We start from the raw sequence: 15,316 nt of genomic DNA, 5'->3' as shown, positions 1-15,316 counted from the left end.
CCCCTGCTTGGCTTTGTGAGGAGACGGGAGAGTCCCCTCAGGGAAAGAGAAGGTGGAGGAAAGAATGTGACTCTGTTCTATCAACAACTTCATCTGGCTCACAAATGGGGTGGGGTACATTGTGGCATGCTGCCCCCTGCAGCCCCTTCCTCCTCCTCACACCCAGTCACCATAGTTGGGAAGCTGAGAAGTCCTATTCCTGTTGTCCCCTTAGCTCACTGGCCAGCGCCTACGCCTCACCAAGTGTCGTTCTGCTGGGACAGCAGCTGCCACTGCCCTTTGTGGCTACCAGGGACACTCTGTTTTTTCGTAACTGCTCAGAGTATTTGAACAAATGCAGTTCCTGGCCAAATTCAAGGTTTTCAAAAGCAGTTTTGCTGAAAAGAATAAGCCTGTAAGTTATAAGTGTCTGAGCCTCAGAGAACTATGACCACAGATAAGGTCCAGGCTGTTAACAAGCAAAGAATCCACCCTGAGGCCGCATCTCGTAGTTTCTACTGCGGGGGCACTCGTGAGCCCTCCAAGGCCTTGTTACTTGTGCCTAGAATACTACTAGAAGAAAAAGAACTGAAAAAGCTTGATCCCCATATAAGACTTCATCAGGGGGCACAACTCTCCTTGTGGCCAGGCAGGTACTGGTAGCCCTGTTCCAGTTGCCCTGCTAATCTGGAGGTTACGTGGCAGGAGGCAGTCAGGGAGGAGAGTGTTGTTTCCACTTCCTTCCGCATTCACCCCCTCTGGCCACACGGCACGGATCAGGTGGCGTCCTCTCAGGTCTGCCATGATTCTCATGCGTGATTCTTTAACCAGCCCTGTTGCCCAGTATATTTCCTTGTCCCTCCCTCCAAGTAAAATAAACATCACCCACTACTATTCTTGGGCACATTTCACCTCCTTGAAGCCACAGCATCTTCTACTCCTACCCCATCAGAGTAAGTTTAAAGTAGCTGGAGGGGCGCCTGGGTAGCGCAGTTGTTGGGCGGCTGCCTTCGGCTCAGGGCGTGATCCTGGCGTTCCAGGATCGAGTCCCACATCAGGCTCCTCTGGTGGGAGCCTGCTTCTTCCTCTCCCACTCCCCCTGCTTGTGTTCCCTCTCTCGCTGGCTGTCTCTCTCTGTCAAAATAAATAAATAAAATCTTAAAAAAATAAATAAATAAATAAAAAAATAAAGTAGCTGGAATTACTTTGTCCTCCCCAGAGCAGCCCTTTAGGGAAGGTGCCAGCCTCCTACCATCACTCCTGACACCTGTGATTAATTCATTCAATATTTGCTAAGCCAGGCCCATGCTAAGCACTGGAAAATACAGATGCATTATCACCTCTCTGACGCAGAGGCCTGGCAACTCCAGTGCATACCACTGTGGCCCCCTCACCCCAGATTCAATGTCCTAGCATCGTGAGTTGGGAACCGTAGAGTTCAAATCCCTTCTACAACCTCCCCAACGAGTGGTAGTCCAGACTGAACTCCTCCAGCTATCAGCCCAGGACAGCTGCTTACTCCTGCCACCACTTCCCTGCCATGTCCTCAGGAACTGGGACCAATCGCACACCTCTCACTAGTGATGCCCCGGGGAGCCTTCCAGGGAGAGGCTCAAATACCCATCAGACCAGCCGTTCTTACAATGTGGTCCTCAGGGACCTCCTGGTACCCAAAACCCTTTCAGGAGCCCATAAGCTCAAGATTATTTTCATAATACGAAGCCATTATTTTCCTTCTTCACAGTGCTCACCATTTGTACTGACAAAAATGGCAGGTAAAACCGTCTTAGCACGGAACAAGGCACTGTCACAAACCGTACTGATACTCACTGTCATTCTTCCCCGCCACGCACTAGCAATTTAACAAATAAATGCCAGGTTCATCTAAGAATCTCCTTGATGAAGCAGCTTTTAAAAATTAATTTTATTAAATCTAAATCCTTGAGTAGCAAGTCTTTTCAGTATTTAAGTAGGCTCCATAGCGAACGCGGGGCTCCCCCTCACGACCCTGAAATCAAGAGTCACATGCTCCTCTGACTGAGCCAGCCAGGTGCCCCATCTTTTCAATATTCTATGCGATGAATTGGGAAGTATGCACGGAGCACGTCCGCTGCCCACGGAAGTATGACGGTGTCTCAAGGAAAGCCTTACTCGTCGGCCTTGTGAGCTGAACTAGCTGCTTTTTTCATGGAATACGCTTGAAAACGACTGACGAACCATGGTTATCAGACTTTGGTATCTGGTAGAACTCTTCTCAAAAAGGAACAAGTGGACTCTATAACATCAGGGGGAAATCCGACAGTTTTTTTTTTTTAAGGTTTATTTATTTGAGAGAGAGAGCGAGAGCCTGTGCACGAGGGTGGGGGAAGGGGCAAAGGGAGAGGGAGAGAGATCTCCAGCAGGCTCCCCACTGGGAAGCCGGTCTCGGCTAGATCCCATGACCCTGAGATCCTGACCTGAGCCGACATCAAGAGGCAGACGCCTAACTGACTGAGCCACACAGGCTCCCCAAACCCCGGCAGTATTTGTTGCCATTTTGAGCTTTCAAGTAAGGATTAGAATTCTGGAAAACTTGTGTCTGCTACCATGAGCTGCACAGCCTCCCAAAACAGACTTTTCCGCTGAAACCAATCATGATATTAAGGAATTTGATTTCTTTTAATAATGTATAATGAAATGTATCAACATTTGGAACATTTGCATAGCTCAGTGAATCAATATTTTCCAAATGACCGATGCATGATGTTACATAATTACCCCCTGGGTAAAAGATCCAACCAAAGTGCAACACAGACCAGGGGATTTTAATGTAATGTAGCACCAAAGAGTTACTGATGTGGTTTCAGATCCACATTGCAAATAACCCTTAAGAAACTACCATTCTGAGGTAGCTTTGAGGTAGTATCAAAGAAGAATATACACAATTACCCTGAAAAGACTATACATATACTACTCTCTTTTCCAGCTATACATCTGTGCGAGACCAGATTTTCTTCTTCATATACAGTACTTTAAACAAACCACCCTATAACAACAGAAAGCACAAGATTTTGAGAATCCATATGTCCTCTATTAAGCCAGATATTAAAGAGACTTGTAAAAATGTAAAATAACCAGAGAGCCATCCTCTCACTAATTTAGGGAGGTGAATATAGTTTTCATTAAAAAAAACATTTATAATCAAAATAGAAAGGTTTTGGGGTGCCTGGGTGGCTCAGTCGGTTAAGCATCTGCCTTCTGCTCTGGTCATGATCTCAGGATCCTGGGATCAAGCCTCGCATCAGACTCTGGGCTCAGCGAGGAGTCTGCTTCTCCCTCTCCCTCTGCCCCCTTCTCCCCCTGCTTGTGCTCTCTCTCTCAGGTAAATAAATAAAATCTTTAAAAAAAAAAAAAAAAGCTTTCCTTAAAAAAACAAACAAAAATAGAAAGGTTTTGCACAGCCAAGGAAACCCATCAACAAAACAAAAAGTGAATGGGAGAAGATATTTGCAAACGATGTATCTGATAGAGGTTAATATCCAATATATCTAAAGAACTTACACAACCCAACACCAAAAAAAAAAAAAAAAAAAAAAAAACCTGATTAAAAAATGGGCAGAGGACCTCAATAGACATTTTTTCCAAAGATGACATACAGATGGCCACAGAACATGAAAAGATGCTCAACATTATCAATCATTAGGTAAATGCAAATCAAAATCACAATGAGGTATCACTTTACACCAGTCAGAACGGCTAGTACCAAAAAGACAAGAAATAACAAGTGTTGGCGAGGATGTGGAGAAAAGAGAACCCTTGTACACTGTCAGTGGGAATGGAAATTGGTGCAAATATTGTGGAAAACAGTATGCAGTTTCCTCAAAAAATTAAAAATAGAAATACCATACGATCCAGTATTTCCACTACTGGGTATCTACCCAAAGAAAATGAAGACTCTAATTCAAAAAGATATGTGCACCCCTATGTTTATTGCAACATTATTTACAATAGCCAAGATATGGAAGCAGCCCAAGTGTCCACTGACAGATGAATAAAGATGCAGTGTATTGATATACACAATGGAATATTACTCAGCCATAAAAAAGAATGAGATCTGGCCATTTGCAATAAGATGGATGGACCCTAGAGGGTATTATGCTAAGTGAAATAAGTCAGAGAAAGACAAATACCATTTGATTTCATGTATATGTGGAATCTAAAAGACAAATGAACAAACAACAACAAGGGGCACCTGGGTGGCTCAGTCAGTTGAGCATCTGCCTTTGGCTCAGGTTGTGATCTCCCGGTCCTTGGACTGAGCCCCATGTCCGGCTCCCTGCTCAGCAGGAGTCTGCTTCTGTTTCTCCCTCTCCTTCTGCCCCTACTCCCCCCCACACCCATCACTTGTGTGCTCTCGCTCTCTCTCAAATTTATTTAAATAAAATCTTAAACAACAACAAAAACAAACTCTTAAATACAGAGAACTGGTGGTTACCAGAGGGGAGGTGGGGGGATGAACAAAATACGAAATAGATACAGGGCATTAAGAGGTACAAACTTCCAGTTATAAAATATAGGTCATGGAGATGAAAAGTACAGCATAGGGAATATAGTCAATAATACGGTAATAACATATGTGACTACAGTTATCGTGGTGAGCACTGAGTAATGCACAGAATTGTTGAATCAAGATGTTGTACACCTAAACTAATATAACATCGTATGTTAATTATACAACAATAAAAAAAGTTGTTAACAGGGTTAATGTATAATGGGTTTCTGTTATTTTTAATGAATTTATAAATATTTTAAATTTTACTCCGTTTCCATTTTAATATGGTAAGTATTGGTAGATATAATCCACTTCAACAAAAGGTTTTTGGATCTTCAAACTCCATTCTTAATTTTTAAGATGTAAGAGGTTCTAAAACCAAAGTTTGGGGAAAAAAAAAAGTTTGAGAACTACTGCACTAGACCATGAGCTCCTTTAGATCCAGACAGTATTAATATTTTTGTGTGCATAAAAAAATTTACCAAAAAAAAAATTTTTTTGCCTAGCAGAAGTTTATCAAGTGTCAACTCTTACGCCTGATGCTATGCTAGGCATTGGGGATTCAGATTTGAAAAAGATAGTCCCTGTTCTGGAGGATTCATGGGCCAAGAAGACATACAGGTAGGTACAAGAACTATAATTATAGCAGGAACTATGGGGAGAATTATAGGAGCCTACACCAAGAACACGCATCTCTTAGGTGAAGGGAATGAGAGGGGCAGTGGCCAGGGAAGGCTTCTCAGAAAAGCTATCATTTGATCTGAGTTTTTAAGGCCACCAGAATCAGCCAATGGAAGAACATTTTAGACGGAGGGAACAGAATACATAAAGGTGGAAGCTTTAAGAAAAGTGCGGTTATTTCCAGGTCCTGCGTGTAGTTTTTATGAATGCAGCATGACGTACACGTCTGTGTATTGGGGGTGAGGATAGGAATGAAAGGAAATGAGGCAGGGAGGTAGGCAGGGGCCAAAACGGACTTCATATACCATATTAAGAAATGTAGATTTTTATCCTCAAAGGAGGGAGGGAGGAGGGAGGGGTTTTGGAGGATTCTAGGATCTTATTGGCATCAACTTTCTAAAAGATTTTTGGTAACAATGTCAAGGTTCCGTTGAAAGAACATACGAATTGGGGACCCAGGAGAAAGACCACAGCGGACACAGGCAGGAGGTAGTGTAAGGAGCTCCCCAAGACAACCCCAGAGACTTTGCGGAGGAACCTCATGTTGTAGGAAGTCAGATCCCCAGGATCAAGTGGCTGTGAAAAGTGAGGGACCGGGGAGCGCTTGTGTAACCCCCAGGGGTTTAGCACTGGCTACTGGGAGGGTGGAAGTGTCTTCCATGAGTTTGGAGAAAACAGGCAGAAGGTTGGAATGCACGTTGCGAGGTCAGGTTCGTTCCACATGTAGCAAGCCGGCAGCTAAGCAGATCTAAATACATTCCCGCACCCCCTCCCCCGCGGCCCGGGCCCAGGGCCCACGGTTCCCACGGCTCCCACCCCCACCAGCAAAAGCCAGGCCTCCCACCGCTCGGCCTCAGGGGAGCGAGGCGAACCGCTCCCGCCTAGCTTCCTCCGCCTGGTCTCCCCTTCCCCCTCCTCCGAACCTGCTCTCCACTTCCTCTCCCCCCACCCATCCGAGGAAAAACGAAAACAAACAGCCCCGCGCCTCACACTTCCCGACCCCGGGACCGGCTCCAGGAGCTGCTTCTGCGGCCTCAAGGAGTGGAGGCATCTCGCCCCCGACTCCCGACGCCGGGAGCTCAGTAATTCTTCCCCTCGCCCCCCGCCTTCCCCGCCGCAGCCCGCCCCGCCTCCCCACGGGGAAACAGCCCAAAAAAGGGCAGAAAAGAAATTTTGGCGTAAAGTTGGCCAGCAAGAGGAGCCGGGAGAGTCCACAGGGAGAAGGGGAGGGGAGGCAGGGCGCGCGGGGCCTCCGCGGCGAGGGGAAAGCCGGGCGGGGGGAGGGGAGGGGAAGGGGGCGGGAGGGACGCGTCCCGGGGGTGGGGGGCTGGGAGCCCGCCGGGTACGGTCGGGCCGAGCTACGGGGAAAATATGCGGGGCACGTGGGGGGCAGGGCAGGCGGGGCGCGGAGCTGGGTACCTAGCCGCCCCGCCGCCGTAGAGGAGGGGCCCTGGCTCCAGGGGCAGGGGCTGGAAGGGGAAGCCAGGGAAGGAGAGGTCAGGCCCGCCCTCGGGGGCAGCAGGCCGGGCCTCGCTCCTCACTGGGCCGGGGCTCTAGGCTCCCCTCCTGCCTCAGTTTCCCAAGTCCCTGGTGAGACTCACCGCTGTCACTACCACGTCGGTAACGCAGACCCAGAGTCTGGGACTCAGGGTAAACTGAGGTACTCGAACCACGGAGGAGCCCCGCCTCCCAAGAGACATTTAATCCAAGGGGATTTACAGGAAACTTCTAAATTAAGGGCAGCGGCTGCTGCAGCTGAGGGGGGCACGCGGCTCCCTGCGCCCGCGCAGCTGCCGTGAGCTCACGCCCCGAAATAGCCCCAGGGGCCCCAGCCGCAGCTGCCACTGGGCCGGGCTGTCACTCAGAGGAAGCGCAAAGCCCCAAGCCCGAGGGTCCCCTCCCCACCCCTTCCCTCCGCAAGGCTAGAGTTTTTCCAGCGGACTGTACCAGCTACTTTACCTTCCGACGGCTGGGGGGGTGGGGGAGGGGAGGAGCCTCGAGGGGGTGGGCACAGGGGGCGGCCGTGCCCCCCCCTACACCGGGCTGTGCTTCTGCCCCTACAAGGTTTGGGCCGCGGTGGGGGAGGGTCCCGGCCCCCGGCTCCGCCCGGCCCCTCCCAGCCTTTTAGGCGCCCGCGCGGCTGGGACATCCCAGTCCGGCTTGGCCCTCCTCGCCCGCCACCCGTGCGCCCGGTCAGCTCAGCCAGCCCCGTTGGTCCTGCCCGCACTGCCCGCCGGCCGGCCCGCCCCCCACCGCAGCCATGGACGCGATCAAGAAGAAGATGCAGATGCTAAAGCTGGACAAGGAGAATGCCATCGACCGTGCGGAGCAGGCCGAGGCCGACAAGAAGCAGGCTGAGGACCGCTGCAAACAGGTGGGGGCCCCGGACCCCGTGCGGCGCCCTCCTCCCCAGCGACGGAGGGGTAGGCCCCGCCCTGTGCCCCCTAGCCTGCGGCCTGCAGTCCCAGGCTCTCCCGTCCAGTGTGGGGGCTGGACCTTCACCTTACCGTCAGGGACCTAGTCAAAGCCACACTTAATCTCACCCATCATAGCCTGGGGAGCTGCAGTCCCCCAATTTCCACACCTGCCCCTGCAGAGCAATGATGGGCCCTGCCTCTTGGGGCTGGAAGCTTTCTCTCTACCCCCACCAGGTCCCTTTCCACACCCCTGGCTGCACTGTCCTTCCTCTGCTACCCTGCTTCCTCCCGGACAGCCTCTGAATACCTTTGAGTACCCCCCTCACACTCAACCCTGCCTCCTTCCTGAGCCCCGGGCCTGACTAACCAAGGCCTCTCTCTCCCAGCTGGAGGAGGAGCAGCAGGCCCTCCAGAAGAAGCTGAAGGGGACAGAGGATGAGGTGGAAAAGTATTCCGAGTCAGTGAAGGACGCCCAGGAGAAACTGGAGCAGGCTGAGAAGAAGGCCACCGACGTGAGTGTGGACCTGGGGGTGGGAGAGTGCACTGGGAGGGGTCCCAGACATGGAGATGAAGGGAGAAGGGGACCTAGACATCCCCAGCACCAGGACAGAAATGGTTTCCTCTCAGAAACCCAGGCTAGGGCAAGGTTGCACAATTAACCTAAGCCAGTGGGTAAATCAAAACCACCCACCACTTCCTCCAGAAGACGCAGCCTTGTAACTCTATTTGGTTCCAAGCTCTTAGAATGTACAGTGATCAAGCAGTGAGTCATCGTGGGTGGGGGTCAAGAATTTACCATCTACCTCAGCTAATCCTCTAGCGGGAAGTGGAGAAGAGGCTGCAGCTCCATTCGTGGGGTGTGGGTGTAGGTACTATTGGGCAGGAGGAGGGAGAGGAATCCAGAGATGGGGCCTGACTTGAGTTACACCCCTGGGGGGCCATTAGAAATTCCCTGGCCTTGACCTCTGGCTCCAGCAGCCCTGCTGTGCACCGGGGCCCAGCTCAGGTTCTAATGGCCCCTCATTTACCCTCATTAAGGTGTCAGCCTTGAGACCATGCCAGGCCACAGGGTGGAGGGACAGGGCCACAAATGCCAAGGCAGCCACCTCAGCAGGTCCTGTTCACTCTGAGATTTCTGCCCACCCCACATCCCCTAACCAGACTTCTCTGTCTTCTGCCATTCCCAGCCCCCACCTTGAGGTTGGAGAATAGCCATATGACTTTGGATGCGATACTTGTATCATTCTCTGCCTCAGTTTCCCCACTTGCCTTCCATCCAGAATTAAAATGAGCCTATGATTGGAGGTATGGGAGGATTGGCAAAAGTGGGTCTGAACATCGAGCTCCAAGATGACATTACTGTTTATTTTGACCATTATCCATGTTCCCCAACACCTCCCCCCCCAAGGTTGGTTTCTCTGACCTCCAGGCTTGGGTTTGGTTCTCCACCAGCCCGGGCACTTGGGAGGGAACTGACCTGCAGCTGCTAGCAAAGACAGCCCTGGGCATCTGACGCTCTATAAATAACTAAGGCCCAGTGCAGCTGGAGGCAAGACTGGAAACCCAAGGAGCTGGGTGGGGGCTGGAGGGGAGGAGGGGTGGACAGGGACAGAGCTGGGGACGCAGGGCAGCAGTGCCAGGAGTCAATAGCAAACACTGCCTGGACTTACTGTATGACCTTGAACACAGCAGTTCACTTATACCGTGCCTCGGTTTCTCCCTTCTCTCTTCACATTTATCCAGTGGGGACAGTAGTACCTGTCCTGTGGTTGGAGAGCAGCATCCGTAACTGGGAAGAGCTTGAGAAGCAGAAAATGGCAAATATCAGTCCTGTGATGAGGACCCCAGGACTTCCCAGACTCTTCAGAGTCATTTGTCACCCCACTATCACAAAGAGAGTTTTCCTTTTATAAAGTCTCATCTTTCTCTAGAACAGACCTCGAAGGTTCCACAGGGTCATTCTTCCTAACCCCAAGTGCTGTCCCCAGAATCCTTCCACACTGAGTCATCTGGCCCTCTGCCCATGATGGCCTTTGTCACTCTAGGTGGCCTCAAGCACCTGGAGGACAATCTTCGACTTTCTATATATGGTGCTGTTTCCCGCGCTGTGTGGTACTCCTCAGGACCCGCTATCTACCCCCTCTGCCCCCAGGGCTGCCACCCATCCCTTCCCTCTTTCACTTCTTCCCCTACGCTGGCCCTTCTCCTTTCCAGTCTCAAATCTCGAGGTCTTTGTCTCTGAGGGAGAGACAGGGGTAACCTAACATTTATGGAGTGCAGACGCTGCAAGCAATGGGCTCAAATGCTTTCTGCATTTTAGTTTACTGTTTCCCAAACTGGGCTTATCAGCAGAATCCCTTGGAAGCTAAAAAAAAAAAAAAAATTAAAAGATTTCCAAGCTCCCGCCCTGGAGATCTCGTTTCAGTGGACCTGGCACAGAGCTAGAGAGCCTGTTTGGTTTTACAGGCCTCCCCCGTGGCCCTGTTGATTATTAGAAGCACTGCATTGCCTTAGAACAGCCTCCAGAGGAACTGCTTGTGTCAACTCAGATTTAAAATTTTAGGAGGAATCGGAGGCCTAGAGAGACTAGATAAGTTGCCCACGGTCACACAAGTGTTGAGTGGGTGAGCTGGAGCTCACAGACCACGGTCTGACTCAGAGCCAATGCTCTTAACACCAAACTGCACTGCTCTGATTTTCCTTTATTGGAGGCCCTTCTTGCCGTGCCCTCTCTTTTTGGTAAGGTATCATCATTTTCCACGGACTGTCCCCAAAACCTCCATGATTTTGCCTCTACCGCAGATCAGGGGCTGAATATGTGTCACTCACACTGCCCTGCCACCACCTCGCCGCCTCCAGTGGCCCTCCTGGCCGAGGCCAGAAGCCCCTTGCTACAGCCACGGATGTCTCCCATGGGCCTGGCTAGCCTCCTGAGCCCCTGGCTGGGAGTCTGACTGGCAGCCAGTGACATCACCGAGCTTGGCTCTGTGATTGGCTATTTTTAGCGGTGGTGCGGTCAGGTTGGCCTGGGTTTCCCCACCCCCTTACCTGGGCCAAGCTTTGCTGTGGAGGAGTCAGGGCTCCTCGGACCTGGTCTGAGCGTGGAGCGCTTGCGGTGGGTACAGAAAGACCTGCAGATAACCATCGGAAACTGCACGGTGCTAGAAGAGTCCCTGAGGCAGAGGAGTGGAGCTTGTTAAGGAATGCATGTTTGGGGCTGGAGTACAGAGTGTGGATAGAAGATGGTTGATTGAAGGAGGAAAAGTCTGGAAGCCAGAAAACAGATTCTTTCTGACAAGAATCTTACCATCCTCTGGAATCTCTCTGATCCTCACCCAAGGCAGACCACCCCCCTCTGACCTCTGGCCTTTGACCCACAGGCCGAGGCAGATGTGGCCTCCCTGAACCGCCGCATTCAGCTGGTAGAGGAGGAGCTGGACCGGGCGCAGGAGCGCCTGGCTACAGCCCTACAAAAGCTGGAGGAGGCTGAGAAGGCAGCAGACGAGAGTGAGAGGTGGGCAGGGGGCCTGCCAGGGGGCGGGCCGGGGAGGGGCTGGGAGCCTGTCTCTGCTGGGCCTGACCCCACTTCCACCGCGCTCCCTGCCCCCCAGAGGGATGAAGGTCATCGAAAACCGAGCCATGAAGGATGAGGAGAAGATGGAGCTGCAGGAGATGCAGCTGAAGGAGGCCAAGCACATCGCCGAGGATTCAGACCGCAAATATGAGGAGGTGACAGCCCTGCCCCGCTTCCTGCTCCCTCCTAAACCCCAGATGCCCCCAGCCACTCACCAGGGCTCTGCTTGTTCTGTCCCTTTCCCCCCAGGTGGCCAGGAAGCTGGTGATCCTGGAAGGAGAGCTGGAGCGCTCAGAAGAGAGAGCAGAGGTGGCTGAGAGGTAAGGGGACCCTGGGGCGGCAAGTGAAACTCGGCCTGTTCCAATGGCTCTGGGGCACTCTGGACCGAGGGAGGCTGTTTCCCAGGCTTGGGGCCATAGGGACAGGTCCTGTTCTCTGACCCCTAACTGCTGCCCCCAGCCGAGCCAGGCAGCTGGAGGAGGAACTCCGAACCATGGACCAGGCCCTCAAGTCCCTGATGGCCTCAGAGGAGGAGGTAGTGACCTCTCTGGACCTTTCTGGGCAATGGTGCCTTCTCTCAGCTCACCTTCCCCCCAGTCTCAGGCTGTTTTCTCACCTGCTGGGGGTCGGGAAGGGCCTGGGGCTTCCAAACTCTGCCTGCTGTCACTCTCACAACTTTGCTCTTCTCTTCTCTCCTCCACCCCTTCCTCACTGTGCCATCTCCACTGTCTCCCACACTGTGCCCTCACACCCCACCCCAACCCCTGCTACACACCCCCTGCAGTAAATGTGGGGACCTAGAGGAGGAGCTGAAAATTGTTACCAACAACTTGAAATCCCTGGAAGCCCAAGCGGACAAGGTAGAGGGGGGTAGAGGGGCAGTGAGGATGGGGTCCTGCAGGGGAGGGAGGCAATGGGCCCAGGCAGGGAGGGGCTGGGTGTTCCCTGGAGACAAGACCAGGAGTAGCCTGTGGGCTCAGTGGAGTGAAGGATTGGTGGAGGCGATCTCCTGATGGCATGTGTATGTCCCTAAAAGTATTCCACCAAAGAAGATAAATATGAAGAGGAGATCAAACTGCTGGAGGAGAAGCTAAAAGAGGTGAGAGTCCCTGTCCCCACTCTCCCCTGAGCCCCCCATCCCCGACAGAGATTGCCTGTGGCAGGGACTTTGGGATTAGGGATGGAAGAGGAGGTTGACTTAAGTGAGAGTATCTGGGAAGGCCTAATTTTTGTCATTCCCCCATCTTACCTTTACTCCCAGGCTGAGACCCGAGCAGAATTTGCCGAGAGGTCTGTGGCAAAGTTGGAGAAGACCATTGATGACCTGGAAGGTAAAGGGATACTCCCCTAACCCCCAGACCTTTTTAAGTGGGTCCCCGCTCCCCGTGACTGTTGGTCTGTCCCTATTTTCCCGTCACATCTGTCCCAGATAAATTACTGTCGGACCATCTAGGATTCCACCAGCTCCCGGGTCTGTGCCCACCATTCAAGTAGTTGCGCCTGGTGCAGTGTGCCCACTCCAGCGCTTCTCACACTTGAGTGTGCATGAGAACACCACCGAGAATTTTTAGATCACAGATTCCTGGGTCCTACTCCAAAGTGATTGCTGACTCAGGGCTGGAGAATCTGTATGTCTAACAAGCTCCCTGGTAGGGGCAACGCTGCTTGTCCTCAGACCACACTTTGAGTAGCACTGACCTAGACAATTCGTCTCCAAGTGCAACACAATAGTGCGTATATCACAAAGATCTTTTTATTAAATATAGAGAGATTGGGTCTAATATCTGTTTTCATGACATTAATGGAAAATACAATTTTAAGCTAGATTTGATGAAAACGAACATCCAGGTATTTGCTAATCTGTGGCTATTTCTCATTAGTAGCAAGAATGTCGTACCTAACCTGTATTTTCTTTTTATTCTACAATAACCCGTTCACTTTCCTAATCCCCACTTCTCGTGCTTCCAGCCTTCTCAGGCAAGCTTCAATTTTATCTCCAACTTTAGGACCTTAGTCCTTTCTGGCCCCAGCACCCTCCCCTTGAAGCAAGCACTCCTGTTCATTCAAAGCACTGTGCCCTGTGTCCCTGGGGGAGGTAGGAGGTCCAAGAGGAAGAACTAACTTGGGCTCCAAAGGAAAAAGAGACGAGTACAGAGAGGGTAGGAGGGAGCCCTCATGGCTGTCCAGCCTGTTCTCTGGCCTATTTCTGTCACTCCATCTTTGTCCACCTCTCTCTGATTCTTGTTCTCTCTTTCCATTACCCTCTCTCCCTCCTTTCCTCTTTCCCTCCGTTCCCTCTCCGCACTCTCCCACCTGGCCCCTCCCCTGGACCCCCCAGACGAAGTCTATGCACAGAAGATGAAGTACAAGGCCATCAGCGAGGAACTGGACAACGCACTCAACGACATCACCTCCCTCTGAGCCCCACGCCAGTGTGGCGCCCTCAGCCCCTTCTCTCCTCTGTCCATTCTCTTCGGGGAGGGGGCAGGCAGGAGGAGCAAAATGGTCAGCATCGCAGAGCCAGGCCGGGCGCAGCCTTGGAGAGCCCCCCCACACCTGCTGCCCACCTTGGCACTTGCTTCATCCTTCTATCCACCCACTCCACCCTCCAGCCTCTACCTCTTTCTGCTGCTTAATAAACTCAACTTGGTCTCCATGCTGTTTTCCTGCCCTCCCGAGAGCACGTCCATCACCCCCACAGAGATCCTGGCTCTTACGGACACACCCAATCTTGTGACCCACTCCCCCGCACTGAGCTCACCCACAGAACACTGTGGCCCGTGCACCCCCTCCACATGGCACTGTCATTCTGTCACTGTCTCACTGCTGCATGTGGGCACGTATCACGCCATCAGTCACCGCGAGCCCTCCGCTGCCTCTGAGAGATGTGCTCTTGTGCCGACCCAGCCCAGTCACTGACCTCAGAGCACTACGCTGCGGTTCCAGGATAAAGGAGACTGGAAGGGAGACGGGTGGGGAGGTGCTGAGGAAGGGCAAGGGGTGAAAGGTCTGGGGTGACATTTGGGAAAACACTGGATGCCAACAACATGGGGCTTTCACTGCAGGTCTGTTTTCTGTCTCCAGTCTGTCTGTCTGTCTGGCCCTCCCTTTTCTGGCTCAGTCTTTGTCTCTCCTTCTGTTTCCAACTCTCTTAAGCCCTCTAAAGGAGGAGGTAAAGTAGTTTATGACTTAGGCCTTCCCATCCCACCCCCGTGGCCCCGAAGTCTTGAGTGAGGCCTCCGTGTCTGTCTTGGTCAGTCCGTCCATCTGCCCCTGGCACGGGATCCTCCGATTCCTTCATGATTATGTCTTCCTGTGCCTCCATCCCCCATCACCCCTCGTGTCTCCCCGCCCCTCCTCACGTGCTGCTTCCCCTCACAGAGACCTTGGCCAGTGCCAAGGAGGAGAACGTGGAGATCCACCAGACTCTCGACCAGACCCTGCTGGAACTCAACAACCTGTGAGGCCGGCTCTGGCTCAGCCGGGCCGCCGCCGCCACCCCAACGCAATAAAATGGATGTTACCGCCTCACAGGGCCCTTTAAATCTTTCTTTGGTGTTGGCAATGGTGGTGGTAGCTTTCCAAAGTAGAAAGGCTGAGAGGATGCCCCAGGGGAGTTGGGAGGGCCCCTGAGTGACCAATCTGCACAGTAGGACTTCCTTTTCGAAGGGAGCCAAGGGTTGGGGCACTGGGTTCACTGCAGAGGGTTGTGAACAGGCTGCGTGAAGCAGAGAGGCCCCGCTGGGCCGGGGGAACATCCGGGCCCTTACCACCCGCAGGGCAAAGGAGCTGCTGTCAGCGGCACTGTGCCACTCTAGCAGGCGGCCAGTCTGAAGGCAAAACTGCAAAGCTCCACAGATTTTACGTGAGCAGGGCGAAAGCCCAAAGCTTCACTACGATTTTAAGCCTAGAGGCTAAGCCTGCCCTCCCCCCAGACACATACACTGCTGTGTGTGCGCCCACAGCCATTCTATCTCAGTCACTTCTGCCCCCTTCCTGATAACATCTGTGCCAGGCAGTGATGCCCCCCACCAAAGATGTCCACACCCTAGTCCTGTGAAATGTTACCTTACGTGGGAAAAGGAACTTCGCAATTAAGCTAGGGATTTTGCAATGGGGAGATTATCCTAAGTG

General features: G+C 52.4%; 1 protein-coding gene across 4 annotated transcripts; it reads left to right on the top strand.

Moving 5' to 3' along the window:
- The first annotated feature begins 7,231 nt into the window (after positions 1-7,231).
- On the top strand, positions 7,232-14,713 carry TPM2 (tropomyosin 2). Of its 4 annotated transcripts, none has more exons than XM_057313578.1 (9): positions 7,232-7,565; positions 7,995-8,120; positions 10,989-11,122; positions 11,220-11,337; positions 11,432-11,502; positions 11,642-11,717; positions 12,219-12,281; positions 12,444-12,513; positions 14,564-14,713. In XM_057313578.1, the coding sequence occupies exons 1-9, from the start codon at positions 7,452-7,454 to the stop codon at positions 14,644-14,646; spliced, it is 855 nt and encodes a 284-aa protein (XP_057169561.1). In that variant the 5' UTR covers positions 7,232-7,451; the 3' UTR covers positions 14,647-14,713. The 4 variants fall into 4 exon arrangements, with proteins under 4 accessions (XP_057169561.1, XP_026362060.1, XP_026362059.1 ...); XM_026506275.4 differs by lacking the exon at positions 11,642-11,717 and adding an exon at positions 11,967-12,042 and having other exon boundaries at positions 7,237-7,565; positions 13,521-14,713; XM_026506274.4 differs by lacking the exon at positions 11,642-11,717 and adding an exon at positions 11,967-12,042 and having other exon boundaries at positions 7,281-7,565.
- The last annotated feature ends 603 nt before the right edge of the window (positions 14,714-15,316 follow it).

This window comes from Ursus arctos, unplaced genomic scaffold, assembly GCF_023065955.2.
Source record: "Ursus arctos isolate Adak ecotype North America unplaced genomic scaffold, UrsArc2.0 scaffold_18, whole genome shotgun sequence".
NCBI classification, from domain to species: domain Eukaryota; kingdom Metazoa; phylum Chordata; class Mammalia; order Carnivora; family Ursidae; genus Ursus; species Ursus arctos.
Note: the sequence above shows the minus strand (reverse complement) of the source record. Positions and strands in the feature narration are given on the sequence as shown.